A 21028-nucleotide genomic window follows, 5' to 3' on the forward strand; every position below is an offset into this window, starting at 1 on the left:
AAAACTGTAGTCTGTGTCGTTCTGTGTCACCTTGTGTGCTCAGCTGAAGTTTGACTGCAGAGCTTCCTAGCTGACAAAAAGTGATCTGCCCCCCAGTGGAAGGATTTGGAATAATAGAGGAGCAACTTAAAAGTGAGCTTCCTGGGATTTGTATTTTCTGCAGAAAGGCAGTGATGAGAAGACAACAGCAGACAAACACCAGCTCAGAGTTTTTAGTTTTATTTAAGGTTCATTTTTCCAGACCTGCAGAGGACAGTTCACTTCCTTTAAGCGCCTCAAATTTGTCGTTTTGTTTATTTTTTCCTTGCAACATCATGTTAAAACCCATTGTATGACTCTGTGTTGGTTTCTCCTGGATGACTTTGTTCATTTTGTGAATACTGTTAAATAGAGAACAGCAGGGGGGGAGGATGGGGATCAGAGAGACAGAGCAAGATTGAGAGAGAAGAGAGCGGTAGAGAGAGCGAACACAGATCAGAATTAAGACTTCAAAAAGAAAAAAAGGTGGTGGTTGATTTCAAATCCTAAAGGCTCCTTAAATCACTACTACAGTACTTGGTATTGTCTTGCGGCACCTTCCTTTGTGACACATGATCAGATACAGTTGTCAAAGTCATGTACAATATTGCATATTTTTCAGCAGTCCTGATGCTCTCCTTCCTATCGCTCAAGCTTCTCTCTCACTCTCTCTCATCTGTCCATTTTAAGGCCTCGTTTAAGCCCTCGTGGGTCAAACAAAGGGACCTGTTAACCCCTTTATTACCCTCGTTAGTATTCGACATATCCTCATCCATCTAGTCATTGTCCTTACTAAGTGGTGGCTGTCCATGTTAGGGCTAGCTATTGTAGGTACCACACAGTGGCACTGTGAGTCTAACCCTAGTGCTCAGGATGTGTGCCACGATCTCCCAAAGCCCTGGCTCCCTGCGGTTAGGCGATGCTCTATCCTCTGATACAGAGGTTCAGCAAAATTTTCCCTCCAGCAGGACGGGGCCAATGGGAGTTCCCCTCGACTAAAGAGAATGTGAGCCAAGTGGCCTCTCAAAGCAGGCCATTTGTGTCCTTACCTAACAGGGAGCCCATGCATAGCCTGTGCCCTCAACTCCCCCGTCTCATCTGCATTTTGACCTTTACTAACCAATTCTTAGCTTTTTTTTGTTTTTGAGGTTTCGTTTTATTTATTCATTTTTGAACCCACTCAACAAAAAGCTAAGACCAACCCCTCTTCTCTCCAGCCCCCTTCAGACATGCGCTTCTTTTTGTTAATCTTACACATCAGCTAAACGTCTAGATGGTCACTTTTTCTGTATTTCAATCACCGTCTTGTACGGCTGGACCTGACGGCATTTACAAATCAATTTGAAGTTTGATTGCAAACAGGCATGTTGGTGGATAGGCACGCACACGATGATGATTCACTAGGAGGCGGCTCTAAACAGCAATTACATGTACACAATGATAATTTATCTAATCGACTCCTTTTCTCATTCACAATGTGATTACTACAATCTTCTTTGATGTGATTTGCCTATTTCCAAAGACAGATCTGTCTCGATGCCTGTGTGTAAGAAGCAGGGTACGGTAGGAGAAGCAAAGCAGCAAGTCTTTTCTTTTTTTTGTCTCCCTTCCCTTATTTATCTGAATAAACATAAATATAAAGGTGACTCAAGACAGAATGACAACTCCCTTTGAACGAGGTGATGTCACGAATCCCATGTCTGAAAAGGGCTTCCCTCTATCATCTCTCCTTATTCTCAACACAACTGTAAGAATTAACCGTTTCACAGACTCCTGTTAAACTGGGGAGGATGAGGGTCTTTGGGGCAAAGCTTCAAAGAGCAGATTCACAGCTTGGTTCATTCCTCGAAAACTAATCAAGACTTCAACTTTCAAAAACACAAATGCTGTTCATGCTTAATTATTAGTTACTTTTAAAATAAAAAGACCTCACATCAGCTAATTTGTTTATTTGCCAGTTTGTGGAGTTAACTCTCATGTCACCACTGGGTGCTCGATCCTATATTGATTCTTGTGCTCTCCGTTAACAGTAAGCTACATAATGAATCCCATGTTACACCCAGAACTAGGTCTAAGGAGTGGTGAATGCAGCAGACAAAAAGGTACTGATAACTTGTGTGCCACAAACAAAACAAAATAAAATGCCTTCAGAGTGGACAAAAAGGAAGGATGAAGAGAAAAAAGATGAAAGCATGTTTGTTACTTTGTTAATTTTTCATACTCTGCAGATTGGTGTGTATTGCATTGGGAGGGGGAGGGGGGAGGGTACAAGATGAGTGGGTATAAAGTGGTAGTGGGGCAATGGATGGGTGTCTGCTGTAGTCTAGGTTCAGTGGCGGTCCACAGCAGCACTCTGTAGCAGCTCTGTGGAGGGCTGTCCTGGGGGTCTGAAGGCGGTCTGGAAGCCTGGGGGAGGGGAGTGGAACTGACTGGCGGGATTGGCTGTGGGAGGGGGAAGGTAGGGAGCCCAGCCGGCGGCGGCTCTGTGGTGAAGAGGGATGTGGGCATCGAGGAGGCTGCTGTGGAGGGGCTGGGGAGTGGGCATCGCTGAGCTGGCAGGGCCGTCCATCTCTGTGAGCGCCTGCAGGGATTTAAGCCAGTGTGGTGGGTTATCGTCCTGGAGGCAGTCTAAACTGTTGCCGGCTGAGGCTGGGATGCCTGCGGGGAGTTATGGAGAGGGAGGACAAGAGATGAGTGATGGCAAAAAAAACACCACAACACAAATCTGACATAAAGACAATGATTTTTGTGATCAGCTGCTTTGTTGAAACATTTAGAGTAGTGCTGTCATTGGTGACTTTACTCATCATTTCTATTCGATATAACAATATATTGCTTATATGACACATCAAAATGGAAAAGTTATGCAACTTCATTTGAAAGGCTTTTCTTAATCATGTAGTTAAGACACTAAATCAGTTTAAAAAACACTTTAAAATGTTTTTTGTCTTTTCTGTTATCAGTCATAATAGCTGGCACACATTTACGCTTTATGCTAAAAAAATGAAACTCTTCATACTTTCTTCATTTTGTCATCCAAAGCTGTAAAAATTTCAGAACTCCAGGGTTAGTCTTGTGTGAGCTTGTCGCTCGCGCTCCTCCCTCTGCTCAAAAATGTCATAAATGACCACATTGTGCCAGTTGTTTTTACCCACTTCTATGATAGTTAAAAAAGGAGGAAGCATTTTGATGCCTGTAAAATATTTATGGTGCTCTTTCCTTGCTATTATTCTGCTAAATACGCTGATGGAATTTCCCAGGATATGTTTGACATTCAAATCAGACGTCATACCAAACTACTCATCCTCACTACCAGACCAGATGGAAAATGACTGCTTACAATTATGACTTGGCGAAAGATAATAACTTGATTTCCATTACCACAAAAGACAAAACAAAAAAAGAATCTAATAACTCATCCATGATTTGTATATACCCAGTTTTAAACTTGCTTAAACGTGTCAGCCTTTATCATGTTAAATATTAAATATCAAGTAATTTCACTAATAGTGCTGATGTTTTTACAGACCAATCTTTTAGGACTAAACAATAATTTCAAACAAACAAAAGCCCAAACCAGTTATTTTGGATTTTTGCTTCATAAAAGATGTGAAATGTTGCTGTGAACTAATTGCCAACCTGTAATAATAGCGGGGTCCATCCAACTGCCTGTGCCGTCCCAGCTCAGGCTGTGCGACATGCCTGCAGGTCCAGCTGGCCCACCAATGTGGTTAACACTGTTGGAGGATGAGGAGGAGGAAGAGGACGAGGAATTTGGGAGGCCCCCAAAGTTGATATTAATGTTGGGCAGAAGAGCCCTGAGACCATCCTGCCACTCTTTCACATTTAAGCCGTCTATAGAGCTGCTGTTTTCTACAAGAGAGAAGTAAACAGACATGTCAGCTCCTCAGGTGTTTTTGTGTTTAAGTACAAAACTGCATCTGCCAGCAAAAAAAAAATCAATACATGCTAATCAAAACAAGTATCATAATGCCATGCCGCGGCACACATGTGCTGTGAAATTAAATAGCTTGTTGATTGTCTGTTTTAACATGCACTACTGCAATGTGACACAGAAAGGTGCCAAAGTGACCCACGGGTCTGGTACCTGAGATGGGGATCCCTCCCAGCCCTGTGTTGTGCTGAGGCGGCAGATTCAGGTCCAGAAAATTACTGTGTGAGGCAGCACTGGCTGAGTGGTTCAAGTGTGTGAGGTTATTCCGTGTGGGCACGCCCAACCAGGGGTGTCTGGCAGCTGGCTGCTGCTGACTGGCCTGGCTGTTGTGAGTGCTGGGGAAACTGAAGGAGCTGTAGATGGTTCTGTGGTGCTGTGGGACACGTGGGAGGCCACTGGGGAAGTGATGGGAAGCGCTGGGGTTAGGGTTGGAGGGTGGCAGGCTGGGTCCATGGTTGCTCCCCTGGGTGAGGGGCCCTGGGGATGAAGGGCTCTGATCTTGTACTGACAACTCCTTCTCTATCAGGTCGGCCAAAGCCTTGCGAGTCACATCGAAAGGATCAAAGCCCAGGTCGTCATCCTGCTGTTTGCTGGATGAGCCAAAGCCAAAGGCCGCCTGCCAGTCTGTGGAGGACGACACTGGTATTGTGTCTGAAGGGAGAGAAAACACAGAGGTTATAGGAGACACAAAACTTCGACTACCTGATAAACTTAGATGATAAAGATTACACCTGCAATAGTTTTGAAATTTCCTTACATGCAAATTAAACAAACTTCCCCTTTTTATTATAGTCTTATACGTTTGAGCTTGAATAGGTATTAGATACATTAAAATTTAAGTGCAACTTGTGCCTAAGCATTTTCTGCTTATCATTTACATTACTGGCATTAGTTAATATTGGCTCAATGTTTAGAAAACGGAACATTTTTCAACAGAAAATTTAGAATACAGCAGATAGAAGTAATCTAAATGTTTGACAGCTAGATTAAACATGGTGTTATTCTACCTGATGTGAAGAGGCTCTGTGGTTCAGGGGTCATAGGCCAGTCGGAACTGCCGCGAGGGGAGCTGGGGAAGGGTGGCAGACCAGCAGGGAGGGGGTTTGGATGTCTGAAGTTACTGTTGTCTGAAAAGAGTGACTGGGACTCAGCTGCAGCACCCTCAAAGGGCGAACGGGCTGTGATGTCTGACATGCTGATGGGCACTACCAGGCTGGGCTTAGTTAAACCCGGGGGAGGGGAGGGCGAGTCACTTGTGGGTATCTTTATTAAAAAAGAAAAAAAAAACCAAGAAAGAAGAAAATGTTTGTGAAGTTGTCCTTATTACTGCTGATTCATACTCAGATTTATATTCAAACAAAAGAACCACAGAGGTTGGTTAATGCTATATTACCTGTTGTAAAGTCTCGCCATTTACCATGCCGATAGACTCTGGAGGTTTGTCACTGGGACTGCAGGTAGAAAATTTATATATAGACAGAAAAAAAAAAAAGGTCATTGCAAAATAAATACACAATTGCTTTATTCAATAACATGCAAGTCCTTTTCCGGAGGAAAAATCCATGTACCTGTTACTGTCACAGTTAGAGGAAAAGGGGGACAAGGCAGTACGCTGGCCTGGACCTAGCTCTGTTTCTAGCCCATCTGAAGTAATAGCTTCTTGGTCTAGATAGTCTAGCAGTGGAGGGGACTTGCGGTCTTCTGAAAGCCCGTTGGACAGTTTGTTATGCCCTGACAGCGTCGGCCACCCATCTTTACCATTGCTACTGTTGGTTCTGTTACAAAGCAGGACAGAAATTAGCCTCCGCTGCACTGTGAGTAAATAATAAAAATACAACAAATCTAAATATTAATAAAAACCAACCTCTGTGTGGAGTTGGATTTACTCTTTGACTTTTCTGTTCCACAAGCTGGAGGTTGTAGAAAGCTAGGGTTAATTTTATAGAGGTCTTGGAGGAGTTTTTGCTCATACTCTTGATGTTTTCCTGCCTGAAGAAACAACATAACATGGGTCAAAAAGGTGCTTTAAACCACAACTGACTCTCATTGTGGGAAGAGGAAAAAAAAAAGTCTACCTGCATCTCCTCTTTAGTAAAGCTAGCTGCTTCATCCCCCAACTCATGTAGGTACATACAATCAGGTTTGGGACACTGCATACTTTTGAGGAAGTAACTGCAGTATTTTGTTGTGCCTAAAGAAGCCTGCAAAAGAAAGAAATAGAAGAAGAAGAAATTTTTACATAGAAATTCATACTAATTCTTTTCAAAGAATTCTTTATCTTCTCTGTGTAATCTACATTGTTTACAATGACGTTTGTGTTAAATAGCTAGAAGCAGAAAAGAAAATGAAGAATAAAATGACTAATTTTTGTGCACTTTAAAAGACTACTAAAATCACTAAAAATTAACAAAGATTTTTGGGTCAACTTCTCACCTTGAGTGTTCTGCCATCAACAACCACATTGTTCACACACTGTATTGCTCTTAGAGCATCTTCAGAGCGGATGTAAGTAACATAAGCGCTGGCACTAGGCCCCTAAAAAACAAAACAGGTAAATAAACATGGCATTGATGCGGTTGCATACTTTTATGAGCTCACTGTAGCTATGAAAGAGGATTTTCATTATTAAATTGCCATTTTAACCTAATCCACCCTCCTCACCTGTGAACCTGCGTAAGATGTGCTATTGTTGATGACCACTTTATGGATTTTCCCAAACCTCCCAAAATACTCCGGCCGTTTTAGGACCTGTGGGTAAAACACAGCAACACTTGTGACAAAGTGCTGGAGATACTGAGCTCTTTCAAACTGAATATTCAACAGAATCACGAATCACGAGGAAGCTGCAGGTAAAAACATTTAAATATACATAAAGATCATTCTCCAACAAAGTACATTTAAACTTCACTGCATCTGTCAAGCCCAAATCTACAGTGACACAGCCACTTCCTTAGCTGCATCAAACTGAATACCATAAGTTTCAACGCTCCTGTCACAGGTAGCTGAAGTGTAATGTCAGCATTACACTCACCTCTGGGTCAGCGAGTCGCTGCGAGAGCCCCACCACAAACACCAGATTTCTCTGGACCACTCTGACACTGGCCAGATGCTTGCGGTTTTCTGTCACCTTTTGCTTCTTCTCATTCTGTTTCTGCTTCTTTTCATTCTTTATCCTTTGGATCTCCTCCTGTGACAGAGGCTTGTACACAGCAGGGTCCTCTGGATAAGGCTACACAAAAACACAAAGAACTGCATTACAAACAGAAATATCTCCCATTCAAAGGAAAAAAAATTACTAATTTAAGGCATGGTTACACACAAGCTACACCTGTGTAATTCTAATTACATGATGTCTCCTCCAACAAGACTGCTGAGCCAGACAAATCATCCTCCTGTTTAATGAGCTTAATGGCATCTACATCCATTTCACCTTTCTGCATGCGGGGCAGAGGCCGTTCTCATCTGTACGGATGCGGTGCCAACAGAAGCGGCAGATCTGGTAGCCACAGGTGCAGGGGAAGAAGTTGACGTCATCAATCTCCAGCGGCTCCATGCACAGTGGGCACTCCATGGGGTCGTCCTTCATTTCAGGGCTGTGGGACATCCTATGGCGCAGCAAGGCTGAGTACTGAAGCGGATCACAGAGCACAGGGCTACCAAAACATAAATGAAGAGTATAAGAGCTCCACTCAGAACTGACTAAATATAGCAAGCAATATATTTACAATTTATTTAGAATGACTGAACTTGTTGTCAGTGCAGATGCTTAACAGCAGAAAGGTATAGCAGTTTCAATTGAACTTCCAACGTGACAATATATCAGTGAACACGCCAAAATACTTTTAATTGCATTTTTAAATGCAATTTTTTGAATGCCAAAACAGTTACTTAAGATCACCCAGCATTTTAAAACAACGTTTTTTAATCAAATGACAGCACAAAGTAGAGAAGCACCACTATAATAGCTAAACATCAGTATCAGCCTAGTTGATTACCTGGAGATTTTTAAAACAATCTGGTCAAGATTTTTTGCTTCTTTTGTAAAAAAAAGAAAGAAAAAAAGACAAAAAAGGGGGGGGGAGGTATAAATGAAAACAACAACACACCCACCCCTATCGGCATCAGCTATAGGCCAAACTGTTATTTCAAACATTGTATCAGCTCAGGATTTCAGTGCTTCCCGAGTAATACAGCTGAAAATCATTGTGCTACACACAGAGCTGTAATATTTAAGTGATACATCAAAGATTAAGAAAAAGGTGTCAACAATTGACACATTTGTGTCTCAATACTATTTCAAACGGTCCTAAATTAATATATCCGACCGTTTTCGTTAGTCCTCAATAACAGTTAAATATATCTGAGTGTGCTACATCGCGCAAAGAGAAACACTCATCGGTAACACCTCTACAGATGACCACGAAAAGGCTTGAATAATAACGGGTCATTCTGGCCTCCACAGATGGAAGATTTGTTGCATTCTGTTGAGGTCTTTTCATTGGGCGGCACTGGTTTTTCTAGCTAGGTCTAAAATAAGCCAAATTGGTGTACGTACCAACCCAATCCTTAAAAAAACAGAACTAATGGTCGCAAAGTGATAATGCGGATGTTGTGGTATCTTTCTTGGGCTGACACGTCATGGTCGACGTTAAAGACAAATACAATAAAATAGGTTTATTTAGGAATGAATCGCCTGTTGTTTTCTACGTGACAACACCGCTGCCAGCAGACGAGCCCATCGAGAGCTCGATAAAAACCTAAAAGACTATAGACATCCAATGCCGGGCAGCATTTTCGCAAATAACCCTACACGTACACGGCTATCGCCGTTTAGCATTTTCACTCGCAGACATCCCCACTAAAGTCGTGAACAAATCGTGTTGGCCAAGCTGGTAACTTTAGCTGCTTAGTCTCCTGGATCGTACGTTATGACAGATGTTATTTGACTAACCACGGGCTAAGCTAACATTAGCCGCGAACTGGCAAAAGACGCCGGTCTGATTGAGACCAAGTATTCCGTGACAACTGCGATGTTAATCACAAATATAATGCATGTGGACATGAGACGTTCCCCAATATTGACGTTCGTAGTTTAAAAAAAACGTATGATATAACGTTATGGTGCCCCCCTATATAAAAAGTGACAGCTTGCTTAAGCTAACCCGTAGTTAGCCGGCTACATTATCAGAGTGTACGAGGGTTTGGAGTTGAGCTGACGACGAGGCCTTACATAAGCTAACACTGAACAGGGAACAAGTTGTTGGCACTATAAACAACTGTCATTGCTCAAACGACATTAAGATTAGCTGGGCAGAAATTCATGAAGAGTGAGAAAACTTTACAGTCAGTCAGTAAAATCGCAACAGACATAATTGCCCTTCATTTATTGAGGCAGAATGGAAGCTGGCTAGCTCAGCTAGCAGCTTGGTTAGCGTTACTTACCCTGTCCGTATTTAGCTTAGGATTCCTCTCCAAGGGAGTCACACTAAATTGGGCGGGGACTGCGAGCCAATGTATCTGAAATGTCAAAATATCTATAGAGGGTTACGTAAGATACCAGTAGTTGTGTTGTTCTGTTGTAATTAAAAGGCTATAAAGATATTTTGCCCCTTTCTTTTCTTGGTATTGTGGAGACAATTTACGCTCAAACCACCATCTTAGCTAGCATTATAGTTGGGAGGAGGGAGTGGGGCAAGTATTCAGTGCCACTGAGTCTGCGCAGATGGGCTGATGCTTTCAGGGAGATGTAGTTTTTACATTTTCCCATCGTTCCATTACGTTCAAGAGGAATGTAGTTCCCACTGCAACGCACTTACGAAGAAATTTTGTTCGCCATTATTTTCTAAATTCAAAATGCATATATTTTAAATCAGCCGTCATTACTATGTTAGTTATATTCAACTTTTTACATATCATTCCTTTGCACTACATTTAGATTTTGTGTTATTTTTCGCCATTATTTTATTTTCTACACTATTTTATCTTTAGCTCCTTATGTGTACTTTTCATCTATCTATCTATCTATCTATCTATCTATCTATCTATCTATCTATCTATCTATCTATCTATCTATCTATCTATCTATCTATCTATCTATCTATGTCTTCTTTTGTACTGAGATAATTGACACTCAATTTCGTTGTTCAATGTTTGTTTCACTCCTACAATGTCATTAAAGATTCTGATTCTGATTATTTAAGCTTTTTTTTTTTTTTAACAGATTTTATTCAATATATAGTTGCGGTGACACAAAAATATAAAGGAATATCTTACCCATCCAATATTATAGAATCTTGTTTTTATATGTTATTGTGTAAGCATAATTAAAACATAAATAGAAAATATTTATACAAAAACACTGGTTCATAATAACTTGCTTTCCGTCTGTCCTTAATGTAATGTTTTTATAGATTCTTTTGTATTTAGTGCCTTTCACAAAATCATCATAGTAATTATTCAACTGCAAGCCATTGACTGTCTCATTCTTTAGAAATCAAAGCACCAGAATGCCCTTGAATTCATAATTTTTTATAATCTGTTTATTGAACTTGGTTATCATATGGCTGTATAAAATTAACAAAGCTGCTTGACATATTTTGCAAGATACAATTATTACAGAACATTAATAATCAAGGAAAATTAGAATTCAATATTTTTTCTTTTGTTCTTTATAGTTTCCTCGGTCACAATACACACAGTTTCCATAAGAATATTACAAAGCTAACACAATTTTTTATTATTTTTTAATCAATCCACACAAGGCTTGGTTTGGGCCAGGTCTGAGTGTGGACTTTGTTGGGGTTTACAGCATCTAAAGTGAGCATTGGAGCGATGGGGTGCGGGGATGCCAGAGATGTCCTTGCAGCCAAGAGTCCCATCCGAACACAGCTGTCTGTGTCTTTCCCCAGGACAATCCCTGCCATTAGGGCACCTGCAAGACTGGAAACAAAGGGGAGATGAGAGTCTTTTGTTTGAGTGTTTCACCATCATTTTGTGACTCAGTGAAAGAATGCCAGTGAGATGGGGAGAGAAAGAGGTCATAGAAATTGAAAAGTGGATAAAACTGCAGCAGAAGAAACAAAGGAAATGAAAGTCAAATAAGAACAAGATGGATGAAGTAGGTCAAGCAAATTTTTAGCACCTATCTCCAGCTCCCGACACATTCATTATCTCCTCTGGGGTCACAGCAAGTGCTGGGTAGTGGAGACCACAAAGCTGCCTCTTCTGCAAACAGAAGCAGGAAAAAAGCCATTTTTACCACTACTGTCAGAGCAAATCGTTACAGGCTGGCATGAAGACCATCCTTACCCTCTTCTGTTTTCTTGGCTGCAAGTTGACTGTGCCTTCATCATACTCTCCACACAGCAACACGCCATTAGCCCCTAGAGTCACCACCAGGCAGTGAAGATGTTCCAGAAGAGGGCGCGAGAGAGCCACAGCAACACTGAGCGTCTCGTCGAGTGTGCTCGGCAGCACTGCCGCAATACAAAACCACATCCTCAGCTTCCGTCAGAGTATTTGCATTTTTGACAAGAGCTCTAACATCAATAGCAGAGGGTGTGAATTTGTTTTTTGATGGCTTTCGCTGATAAAAGAGGAGTAACATAGTTTACCTTCAGGTGTTTTGACACCCAGTGTTTTATTCATGGTGCACAGCTCTGCCAGGTTTGGAGATGAATAGGACAAAGACTTCCAGGCATTTGAAAGGAAAGGCTTACAAGCCTTTTCTGAGTCGGTCGGTTCATACCAAACTGCGATACATATGGAAATCTTAGTGTTACAATCAATAAAAGCACATTTTTGAGATTTTTTAGAATCATGTCTTTCCATTGGTTACCATTTATGTTGCGCTTTTCAGCAAAACAACAAACATAGTTGATGGTTGAGGTGGGAATGTTACCATCCAGACACACGAGTGTGGCTGATGAAAGTTGCGTCTTGAATTGTGACACCTACAAAAAATTATTCAGTGACAGAATATTGAAATGGTAAGTACAGCGTATTTAGCATTTTGTAAAACCAGAGGTTCTTCACAGGGGCTCAGGGAAAACAATGGCAAAATGTAAATCAATCATTTCATAAATTTAATAAATCAGTCAGCAAATTGAGAAAATATAACTGTCCAAAACTGTACAAAACCCAAATACACCAACCAAGCATTTTATTAGGTACATCTTGCTACGGGGTTGGGCCCATCTGCCTTCAGAACTGCCTTAATTCGTAAATTCAACAGCTGATGAGGAGCTTTTGCTTCTCCACATCACAAAGGTGCTCTATTGGACTGAGAACTGGTGACTGTGGAGGTCATTTGAGTAGAGTGAATTCACTGTCATGTTCAAGAAACCAGTTTGAGATCATTTGAGCTTTGTGACACGGCGTGGCGACCTGCTGGAAGAAGCTGAGAAAATATCTTAGCAGCCTGAGCCATTGATACAAGGCATGATCATTCAGTGGTTTGATGTTGCTTATTTCAAATGCTGGCCCCAAATCACCACCAGAAATCAAGACTTATCAGACCAAGCAATGTTTTTCCAATCTCCTGCTGTCCAATTTAAGTGAGCCTGTGCAAACGTTAGCTTCAGTTTCCTGTTCTTAGCTGATAGGACTGGAGCCTGGTGTGGTCATCTGCTGCTCCATACTATTTAGAGATGCTCTTCTGCATACATTGGCTGCAACCACAGATTATTTGTGTTACTATAGCCTTTGTGACCCACACAAATATGTGGTCAAAATTGTGAATCAAGTCTTGTTAAATATGTAGGCAATCATGGATGCTTCACTTTGTTTACTGGTATGATAAGGTTCAAGAAGTCCTCCAAGTTTTGTATTGCAAATGCATGCATATCACTTTGGACAGTAGATGGCAGTAGAGTACCTTAGGACTGAATAATAATAATAATAATGGATTGGATTTATATAGCGCTTTTCAAGGCACCCAAAGCGCTTTACAATGCCACTATTCATTCACTCTCACATTCACACACTGGTGGAGGCAAGCTACGGTTGTAGCCACAGCTGCCCTGGGGCAGACTGACAGAAGCGAGGCTGCCATATCGCGCCATCGGCCCCTCTGGCCAACACCAGTAGGCAAGTTGTTGTTGTTGTGATATTTTGATACCATGGTAGCATTTACAGGATATTGTTTTGTAGTGATATTATACAGAAAAGAGTTGCTCAATAAGGCCCATTTACTAGTTGTTTTTCTCTTTCTCTGTGACCCAAGAATTGATGTGTAAGAATCACAGGCTGGTACCCCAAGGTCGAAAATACCACAGAGACGAGACCACTTCCTTACTCCCATCCTCCCTTCCTTATCTTTTATAAAAGAGCTTGTTAAAAGCCAGGTGGTTTGTTTCAGAATTCACTAATGAAAGAACTCTGTATTCTATGTCTAGGAGTGTATTTTGCTGGGATGATCATAAATTGTAGCTGAACTGATAAACTACACACAGGATACTTCTTTGCTCAGAAGGCAGGAAGACGTTTCCTTATTTGGTCTGTACCGGTTTGAACTGAGAATCTGCTGACACACGAACCTTTTTTTCCTCTATATAAGCTGTTTTGTACTAAATAAACCTTTGAGTTGGTTTGGGAAGGCAACCTGAAGCAGTCTGTGTTTCCTTGTTCTCCCAAGCTACTCCCGGCGCTGTAACTAACCCGCTGAACGGCATACCTGAGCGTTACTTTGAATAATTAGGAATCTTATAAGGAAAGGACAAAACTCTGCTTATCGGTGCTCACGCCTTGGAGGGAAACCGGGACGGAGATTTTCTCTTCAGTTGTGCACTGAGTTGTGCACATAGTTCTGGCAAGACTGACCAGGCCAACTGCAGCGTGTTTCCTCTGCACTATTTCTCCTGTTTTACAGGGCAGTAATGTGCTCAGCCAAGTATACAGTTCCTGTATATACAGTTCCCGTATACTTGGGTAACTTTGCCTCTGTTGCAAGTGTTTTTGTGTACCATGTCTGTAAAACGTTCTTAGTTGGGTAGGTCATCTTAAAATTTATGTTTTAATCATGTCAGAAGCTAGCTTGTCTGAAAACATACAAAGCCAGAAAGCTATGAGTACTGCCACCACAAATGTTAGCAAGTACATAAGAAATGAATGTGGAGTTCTTCCATAATAAGACACAAACACAGTGCAGTTCTGTTTTCGTCTTAATAAATGTCCTTACCTTTAGATCCTTTATCATATGTAATTTTTTTTAAAAATTTGTGTATTGTGGTCTCTCGTTTATCGCGGGAGTTACGTTCTAAAAATAACCGGCAATAGGTGAAATTTGTTTTGCCTAATGCGCCTTATAATCCGGTGTGCCTTATACTTCTACCTTACTTTAGCATGTCCAGAAGTCCAACTTTTTGTGCGGTACCATCTTCCTCTGCCTTTTGGGTGCTACCACAGGTGCCTTTGGCAATGCAAACGTTTCGTCGACATTGTTGTGTTTGTTGGGGAGAAATCTTACAAACATACAGTACAGCACTTCAGAGTCACACTGCTAGCGATTGAAGATTTATGTAAATTTGACAAGCTCACCGCATTCTGTACTGTACAGGAGACACGGCACCAAGGAGACTGACAATGGTCTACATATATCTATATCTATATATAAAGCATGCAAAACAGCGAGGCCGCAAAAGGTGAACCGTGTTATAGCGACGGACCACTGTACATAAAACTGGTGTCAAAATTTGTGTTTGAATATGCTTCACAATATTGTAATAGAAACAAAGACAGCGCAATGGCACTCAAAGTCATCTATAAGAAAATGTATTTGGATTATTAACCTTTTGACTCTTGAGATTAAAAATGTCTTTTGCAAGAGTGTCCTAATCTGACACCACACAGCAAGAAGAGTTTGGGTTTGAATCTCCTGACTTGCTCAACCCTTCTTTGGGGGATTTCCATGTTCCCCTTGACCCTGTGTGGGCTCACTCTGGTTACTCTGGCTACCGCTCACAGTTAAGTTAATTGGAGGCTCTAAATAGTCAATGGATGTGTGGTAGATAAAATGCATAGTGTTGTGCTAATTTGTGCGTTCAAAAAAGAAGTATAACGTGTGTGGAAAAAAGCTTTTTAAAGTGTCTTTCAGGGGCAAAATCTTCATCTGTTTAAAGTAGATCTATCACATTTGACTGAGGATTCTATATGTGCAGTTTTCATCCCTTTGTGCTTTATGTCTCTTAGCATGAACAGTGTCTGATGTCACTTACATAGTGCTCTGTGATTTGCTGATGAATATCCATGTCTCCCAAACCGAGACTCAGCTCTCCACTCTCAGTGATGACAGCACAGTAGGTTGCAGTGCTGTGCTCTTTGAGCCTGGCCACACCACTTGTGTTCTTACAAAAAGTTGAAAAGGAAAAAACAAATATATTATTTTCATCTTTAAATAAGATTTTAGCCGTGCATGGTATTGACTAAACACCATTGTTCACATACCATATGTTTGCAGTAGTTTAACACTGCATCACTGTTTGAATCAGCTCCAGTAGCTGAAATGAACAGGGTTTCTTGGCCTAATCTGCTTAGAGAGTCTTTAAGGAAACATTCAGAGAAATTACTCACGAAACTCACGAAACTATGTTCATGATGTAAAATATAATCAGATAAAAAAAACAACCAACCAGCGATGTTTCTTCCTACACCACCAAATGATTGACAGACACTTCCTGGGTTAGTTTGTCCAAACTGAAAGAGATAACGGGAGTTCTCAGAACTCAGTCTGGTTCACCTCCTCTGCACTATTGTGGCTGATTCCATGTCGTAAATGAAGCTTACATTAAGTGCTTTTGTTTTTCCCTTGGCGATAAAATCAACATTTATTCCTCCTATCACAACCTGCAACAGAATAGTCATTGCATGCACTGTTATGTATGACTGTTTGATTTTCACTAATTTAGAATTTGAAAAAAATATGTGTTTATACTCACAATATTGGAATCTGAATTGGATGGAAATTTTGACGCTTTTGGAGAAGTTTGACGTTTTAATCCTCTGTCATTCATCTGCTTTGACAGAGCACAGGCTATTTGACTGCCAACTTTTGCGTTGTTATGAATGAGAGCAATGTCTTGAAACAGAACACGTTAAGGACACATTAGTTCTCATACACTGTAGGCCAAAAGTCTCCAACAGTAACATTGTCATGCCAGTCAATCATCTTCGTACTCTCTCTCTTTTTTCACCAAAGTGTTTGATACAATCATGTTTACTGCATAATTTTTTGATGAGCCAGACTTTTGAAAGGATACTGGCCTGAAGGGACTTCCCTTGAGTCAGGGCACTGACTTTTTGAAGAATGAATGGCGTCACATCTTTTCCCATCACACCTTCAGCCCTTGAGATTTCAAAGCGAGAACAGAAAATGATGCTAATACTGATATCAGTGATATTAATCAGTGACTTTAGGATACGTGGGGCATCAGGTATCGTAAAGTGGCCACATTTCAAATCCAAAGTTGGCTCCTGAGAGAAAATCGAAAACAGATTTTCCGTACCTTGCCTCTGCCACTGCAACTTTTATAGCATCTTCAATCTGCTGTCCAGATGCTGCGTGCTCCTCTGGGATGGGCACAGCTAACAGGACGCCACTTTGGAGTCCCAGGGACAAAGAGCTTGCTGAGTGACCAAACAAAACCGCAAAACAATAAAATAAATATCATACAAAAAATAGTAACCCAAACTTGCTGTACAGTGAGTGTCTAACATTCTATTTGCTAAAATGTGAGGTAAAATGAGATAGTAACTAGTACTGAATTTTAACCTGTGAGTGCTCTATCAGTGTTTATTATGGCATAAAATTGTGATATACCAATAAGTTTTGCAGCCTCCTCAGGGTTGGAGACGTGGCATGCAGACCTGAATCCACTTTGTGGAGAGAAGAAAGCTGGAAAGTTCTTTGACTGTCCATAAGTGGCTACACAGACACCCTGTGTCTCCTAGACAATCGATTGTATATACATTTTAGATGAATTCATACAGGTTAAGGATTATAATACACTGATTACTAATACATATTTGCTCTTCATACTGAAATATGCACCACTTTATTAAGCCTGTCACACTAGAATGGGGGGTGTAAAAATTTCTTACAAGGAACTCCAGTGTGCGACCGATGTCCAGAATGGACTTGACCCCAGCAGAGATGACAGCGATGGGAGTCCTACCAAGTTCTGTGAGATCCGCACTGATATCCAGACCTGGGAGATTATTAATCTAATCAGAGAAACTATTTTAAGCTTTTACCTAAATACAGTTAAAGAGACTTTTGAAGTTATCAAACTCCTTCACGTTTACATAAAATCTCAGGACAGTAAGCGACCTTACTGTTGGGACATCCTTCCACATTAAGACCTTAAACAACTGTAACCAGATGTGTCTTTTCTTTACCAACCGTGTGCACAGCACCATCTTTGTTCCTTCCTTTGTGGCAAAATTAACAGAAATGTAAAATTTGCCCACCTGACAACATATTTTGTTTACTCCAAGCACAGCTCTTTGTGAAATGATATGAAAATGTGTAAAAGGTATTTTCAAAAAATGTGGGACTCAGCTCACTGTTCTCTCCATCTCTGTGAACTCCTCCAATACCCCCAGTGACAAAAACAGGAATCCCAGCTCTGTGTGCTGCTATCATAGTGGCTGACACCGTTGTTCCTCCAGAGAGTCCCTGAGAAAAGAACATACATCTAATAAGTGGATGACACTCTGCCAGTATTTCATTTAGAGTGTGATCAAAGTGTCAAAGACTCACTTTGCTAATGACGTAGGACAGATCACGCCGTGACACTTTCTGGGAGATCTTGCTCTGGGCGAGGTGGTCAAGCTCCTCGGACGACAGTCCAACATGGACTTCCCCACTGATGACGCCAACCGTGGCGGGAGTGGCTCCTTCAGCTCGTACAATAGCCTCTACCTCCTTGGCTGTCCTGTATAACACTCCAACTCATCATTTAATCTTAAAACAAATATTACCTTCTGGTACCCAAGTTTGTTGGTAATTGAAGGTCATTTTTGGCACCTCAGGTTATGTGGGTAAGGCATGCCGTGTGTGATAATTGTGCTTTCAAGGGCAACCACGGGTTTGTTTTCTGCCATTGCCTGTGACACAGATGGGTGAATTCTGAGGAGGCAATCTAAAGAAGAAGTAATCATCATTATTTCCATAAACTGGTTATAAACTGTGTTAATATTATAGCTTTTAATATCAGTGATACAGTGCATTTACCCTTTTTGAGCATTGTCTTCTGGCATGTTGTTATTTCTCTTCTTAGTACAAGAGCAGAGACTTGCCTCAGTATCCTCATTTTGTGTGGGTCAACCCTGAGAGCATGAATGATTTTAGTGTCAATAAAGTTGTATCAGGTGATCTTGTTCTTCTGATCAACTTACGTGAATCAAGATGGCAGGTGCTTTTTAGTTAGATAGTTAAAATAACATTTGTACTACAGAGCTGCACAAAAGTCGTTAGCCACCTATCATTTTTAAAAAAATATTTTACATGTATGAAGCCAGATTCTCTTTAGTTTGTGAAGGTCAAACATTTAAAAAAACATTTAAAAAAGGACCTAATTCAAGGGTTGAACCAGTGTTAGCAAAGAAATAATTGTAAATTATATCTTTGGGCACATTGTTACTATCAATGTGCTTTACTATCACAAAAACACATAAATTATACCAATTTCTTTAGTTGAATATACAATAAATGTCAAAGAAAACAGTTTGACAGGCATAAAGTTGTATATTTGCCCAAAAATGTTGCCATGAAGCAGTTTTCATAGCACAATGCTTTGACATGCCATCCCTGCCACACTAAATCAGCATCAGTTTGCATATCATGCAAACAGGTCAGTAGAGGAGCCCATCAGTATCACCCTTTACATCGCCCTGCACTTGGAGAAATCCATCTCATATTGCTCTTTCTGGACTTCAGTTAAGTCTTTAACACCATTTTACCAACCAGTCTAACTGTGTAGCTTGGGCCTGAACTTGGACATCTGTAGCTGGATTTTTGATTTCTAGTGTCAGGTTAGTAAAGCACACAACCGCAATCATCACTCTGAACACTGGTCTTGATGCGTGTGCAATCATCCAGGCAAGGAAATCCCCCAAAATTGATTCCCATTGTTAATACGTGGTTCTGATTCTGGTCATTATGCAAATGTACTGGTTCCCAAGAATGTGTGACGAACCCTCTCCTGTATGTTCTCTTCCCCGATGATTGTCAACCCGTCCATGTGACAAACTTCATCATAAAGTAAGAGATGCTTCTGGCCCTTCATTTGATGTTTTAAAGGCAGGGAAACAGTGAGGAAGGCTGAAGTATGCCAAATTACAAAAAACTTGGACTGCAAATAAGTGGCAAAAACCTTATAGAGTGATGGCTACAGTTTCTAGTTCTAAACATCATTAGTATGTTAAGAGACAGGTACAACAGTGAGTTTCTACAGCCATCTATAGAATACAATAGAAACTCTGTCATGGTTTGTAGCTGCATTTAAGCCAGTTGGGAATCTTGGCAAAGTTGAAAGTGGAAAGCGTCTGTTTGGCACTGGCTTCATTTCTCAGCATTAAACACATTGACAATGCAGTAAAAGCATACTTGGATAGAAAAACACAGCTGAAAACTATATGTCATGGACTGGACTCCCCTGAGCTCAGACCTCAACATTATTGAAACAGTGTGGGATCCTCTTGACAGAAAAAAGTCAGCAAGACTGTTGCACAATACTGAAAATATTTAATGTCAACTTATCGAAACAAGAAAGAGATTACAAGAGAAAGCTGCTTCAAAGTTGAGAAAAACACATTCTTGCTGCTGAATCAAGCGTTACACACACAGCATTTAGATTTCATGGTTCTTCAACACAAAATGCAAACAGTGACATTAAAAAGGGACTACAGAAAAAATCAAACTCTATTTTTGTCTATAAATTAAAAGCAATAAACTTTACCTTGTGTTTTTGAAGGAAAAACTGTTTAGCCTCCCAAATTTATTCTACCCTACAGTGTGTTTTCTGCCAAAGCAGGGCACAATGCCTGCACAGTCATTGTGAGACACTCTGTGTACCAGAAAGTTGGGATAAGTTCCCAGCACCCTGACCCAATTTTTTTTTTTTCGGGGGGGGGGCACTGACACTAGCACACTGTGAGTATTTTTCTACATAAATAAATAAGGAAAAAGGCCATTTATTACTTCCAGCATAGTAATGTGAAAGACTCCCTTTAATCCAAAAGAAAGTAAAGAAATACTGCTGAGAGAGTTAGAAAAAAACACACAATACTTAAAACTGAATACATTTATAGACCTGCCTTGATCAAAAACATTCAAAATGAGAAAAAGGTCTAATATATAGAACAAAGTTTGGGTCTTACCTTCTCCACTGCAACAAAAATGCTACAAACTTTGCCCACAAGGTTGAACTTTGACCCTGTTAACACTGTTTACACAGCCCACAAGCATCAACAGCACATTTCAATAGTTTAACCTTCTCTGTTACTGTTTCCTGGCAAATCAAATCAATGCAAAACCACACAGAACAAAGAGCAAGCAGATCATGCACAATATAGTACAACACACAGTAAATAAGAATATTTTTAAATAAATGTACAAAAATGTCCTAGTAAAAATACAGTTTTTATGGTTTGTAGTGGAATGATACATGTATTACTTAGTTTCTGTTCTCCCGTGTACATATAAAGACATGGTTATCACAAGTATGAGAAGGTCTTGATGCTATTCTATTTAACTTGTTAAATGAACTACATTGTGGTACAGTGGTTAGCACTCAAAGGTCGCAGCATGAAGATTCAGTAGGAAGGCCCTTTCGTGTGAAGCTTGCATGCTCTGCCTGTGCCTGTGTGGGTGTCCTCTGGGTGCTTTTCTTTTGTACTATAGCCTAAATACACTCTTGCTGGATTAACTGGTGATACTAACTTGGTCATAGATGTAAATATAAGAGTTTGTGGTTGTCAGTTTCTCCGTGTTGTCACCATGATGGACTGGAACGTAGTAGTATTCACAATGAATAAGTTGCCCAACTTTAGTCATCT

General features: G+C 40.6%; 2 protein-coding genes across 5 annotated transcripts; both read right to left on the reverse strand.

The window, feature by feature from the left end:
- Positions 1 to 207: 207 nt before the first annotated feature.
- cnot4a (CCR4-NOT transcription complex, subunit 4a) lies at positions 208 to 9628 on the reverse strand. 2 transcript variants are annotated; one of them, XM_085357603.1, is made up of 13 exons: positions 9416 to 9628; positions 7404 to 7601; positions 7005 to 7202; positions 6635 to 6721; positions 6407 to 6508; positions 6049 to 6174; positions 5838 to 5962; positions 5542 to 5748; positions 5367 to 5424; positions 4981 to 5236; positions 4127 to 4624; positions 3658 to 3891; positions 208 to 2676 (listed from the first exon to the last, which is right to left on the reverse strand). In XM_085357603.1, the coding sequence occupies exons 2-13, from the start codon at positions 7575 to 7577 to the stop codon at positions 2348 to 2350; spliced, it is 2394 nt and encodes a 797-aa protein (XP_085213729.1). In that variant the 5' UTR covers positions 7578 to 7601; positions 9416 to 9628; the 3' UTR covers positions 208 to 2347. The 2 variants fall into 2 exon arrangements, with proteins under 2 accessions (XP_085213729.1, XP_085213728.1); XM_085357602.1 differs by having other exon boundaries at positions 7404 to 7626.
- A 912-nt stretch (positions 9629 to 10540) lies between these two features.
- Positions 10541 to 20390, reverse strand: LOC146628134 (uncharacterized). Of its 3 annotated transcripts, none has more exons than XM_085359368.1 (19): positions 20351 to 20390; positions 18204 to 18298; positions 17997 to 18111; positions 17730 to 17904; positions 17534 to 17645; positions 17069 to 17175; positions 16788 to 16914; positions 16474 to 16594; positions 16228 to 16313; positions 15907 to 16046; positions 15755 to 15814; positions 15601 to 15664; positions 15416 to 15510; positions 15187 to 15315; positions 11811 to 11925; positions 11587 to 11724; positions 11282 to 11448; positions 11115 to 11197; positions 10541 to 10912 (listed from the first exon to the last, which is right to left on the reverse strand). In XM_085359368.1, the coding sequence occupies exons 2-19, from the start codon at positions 18280 to 18282 to the stop codon at positions 10717 to 10719; spliced, it is 2109 nt and encodes a 702-aa protein (XP_085215494.1). In that variant the 5' UTR covers positions 18283 to 18298; positions 20351 to 20390; the 3' UTR covers positions 10541 to 10716. The 3 variants fall into 3 exon arrangements, with proteins under 3 accessions (XP_085215494.1, XP_085215495.1, XP_085215493.1); XM_085359369.1 differs by lacking the exon at positions 20351 to 20390 and adding an exon at positions 19930 to 20036 and having other exon boundaries at positions 11115 to 11194; XM_085359367.1 differs by lacking the exon at positions 20351 to 20390 and adding an exon at positions 19930 to 20036.
- Between the last annotated feature and the right edge of the window lie 638 nt (positions 20391 to 21028).

Source organism: Diplotaxodon limnothrissa, linkage group LG7 (assembly GCF_057381915.1).
Source record: "Diplotaxodon limnothrissa isolate DT_005_m linkage group LG7, D_limnothrissa_male_GT1.1, whole genome shotgun sequence".
Classification (NCBI taxonomy): Eukaryota; Metazoa; Chordata; class Actinopteri; order Cichliformes; family Cichlidae; genus Diplotaxodon; species Diplotaxodon limnothrissa.

Excerpts from the sequence above, each read along its gene's own strand:
- LOC146628134 (XM_085359368.1), bottom strand. The coding sequence starts at position 18,282 with ATGAGGATACTGAGGCAAGTCTCTGCTCTTGTACTAAGAAGAGAAATA. Across the intron at positions 11,449-11,586 it reads GGGTGTCAAAACACCTGAAG|TGCTGCCGAGCACACTCGAC; the intron begins GTAAACTATGTT and ends GTATTGCGGCAG. Across the intron at positions 10,913-11,114 it reads GTGTCGGGAGCTGGAGATAG|TCTTGCAGGTGCCCTAATGG; the intron begins GTGCTAAAAATT and ends CTTTGTTTCCAG.
- cnot4a (XM_085357603.1), bottom strand. The coding sequence starts at position 7,577 with ATGTCCCACAGCCCTGAAATGAAGGACGACCCCATGGAGTGCCCACTG. Across the intron at positions 6,509-6,634 it reads CATCTTACGCAGGTTCACAG|GGGCCTAGTGCCAGCGCTTA; the intron begins GTGAGGAGGGTG and ends TTTGTTTTTTAG. Across the intron at positions 5,963-6,048 it reads TTACTAAAGAGGAGATGCAG|GCAGGAAAACATCAAGAGTA; the intron begins GTAGACTTTTTT and ends TTGTTTCTTCAG.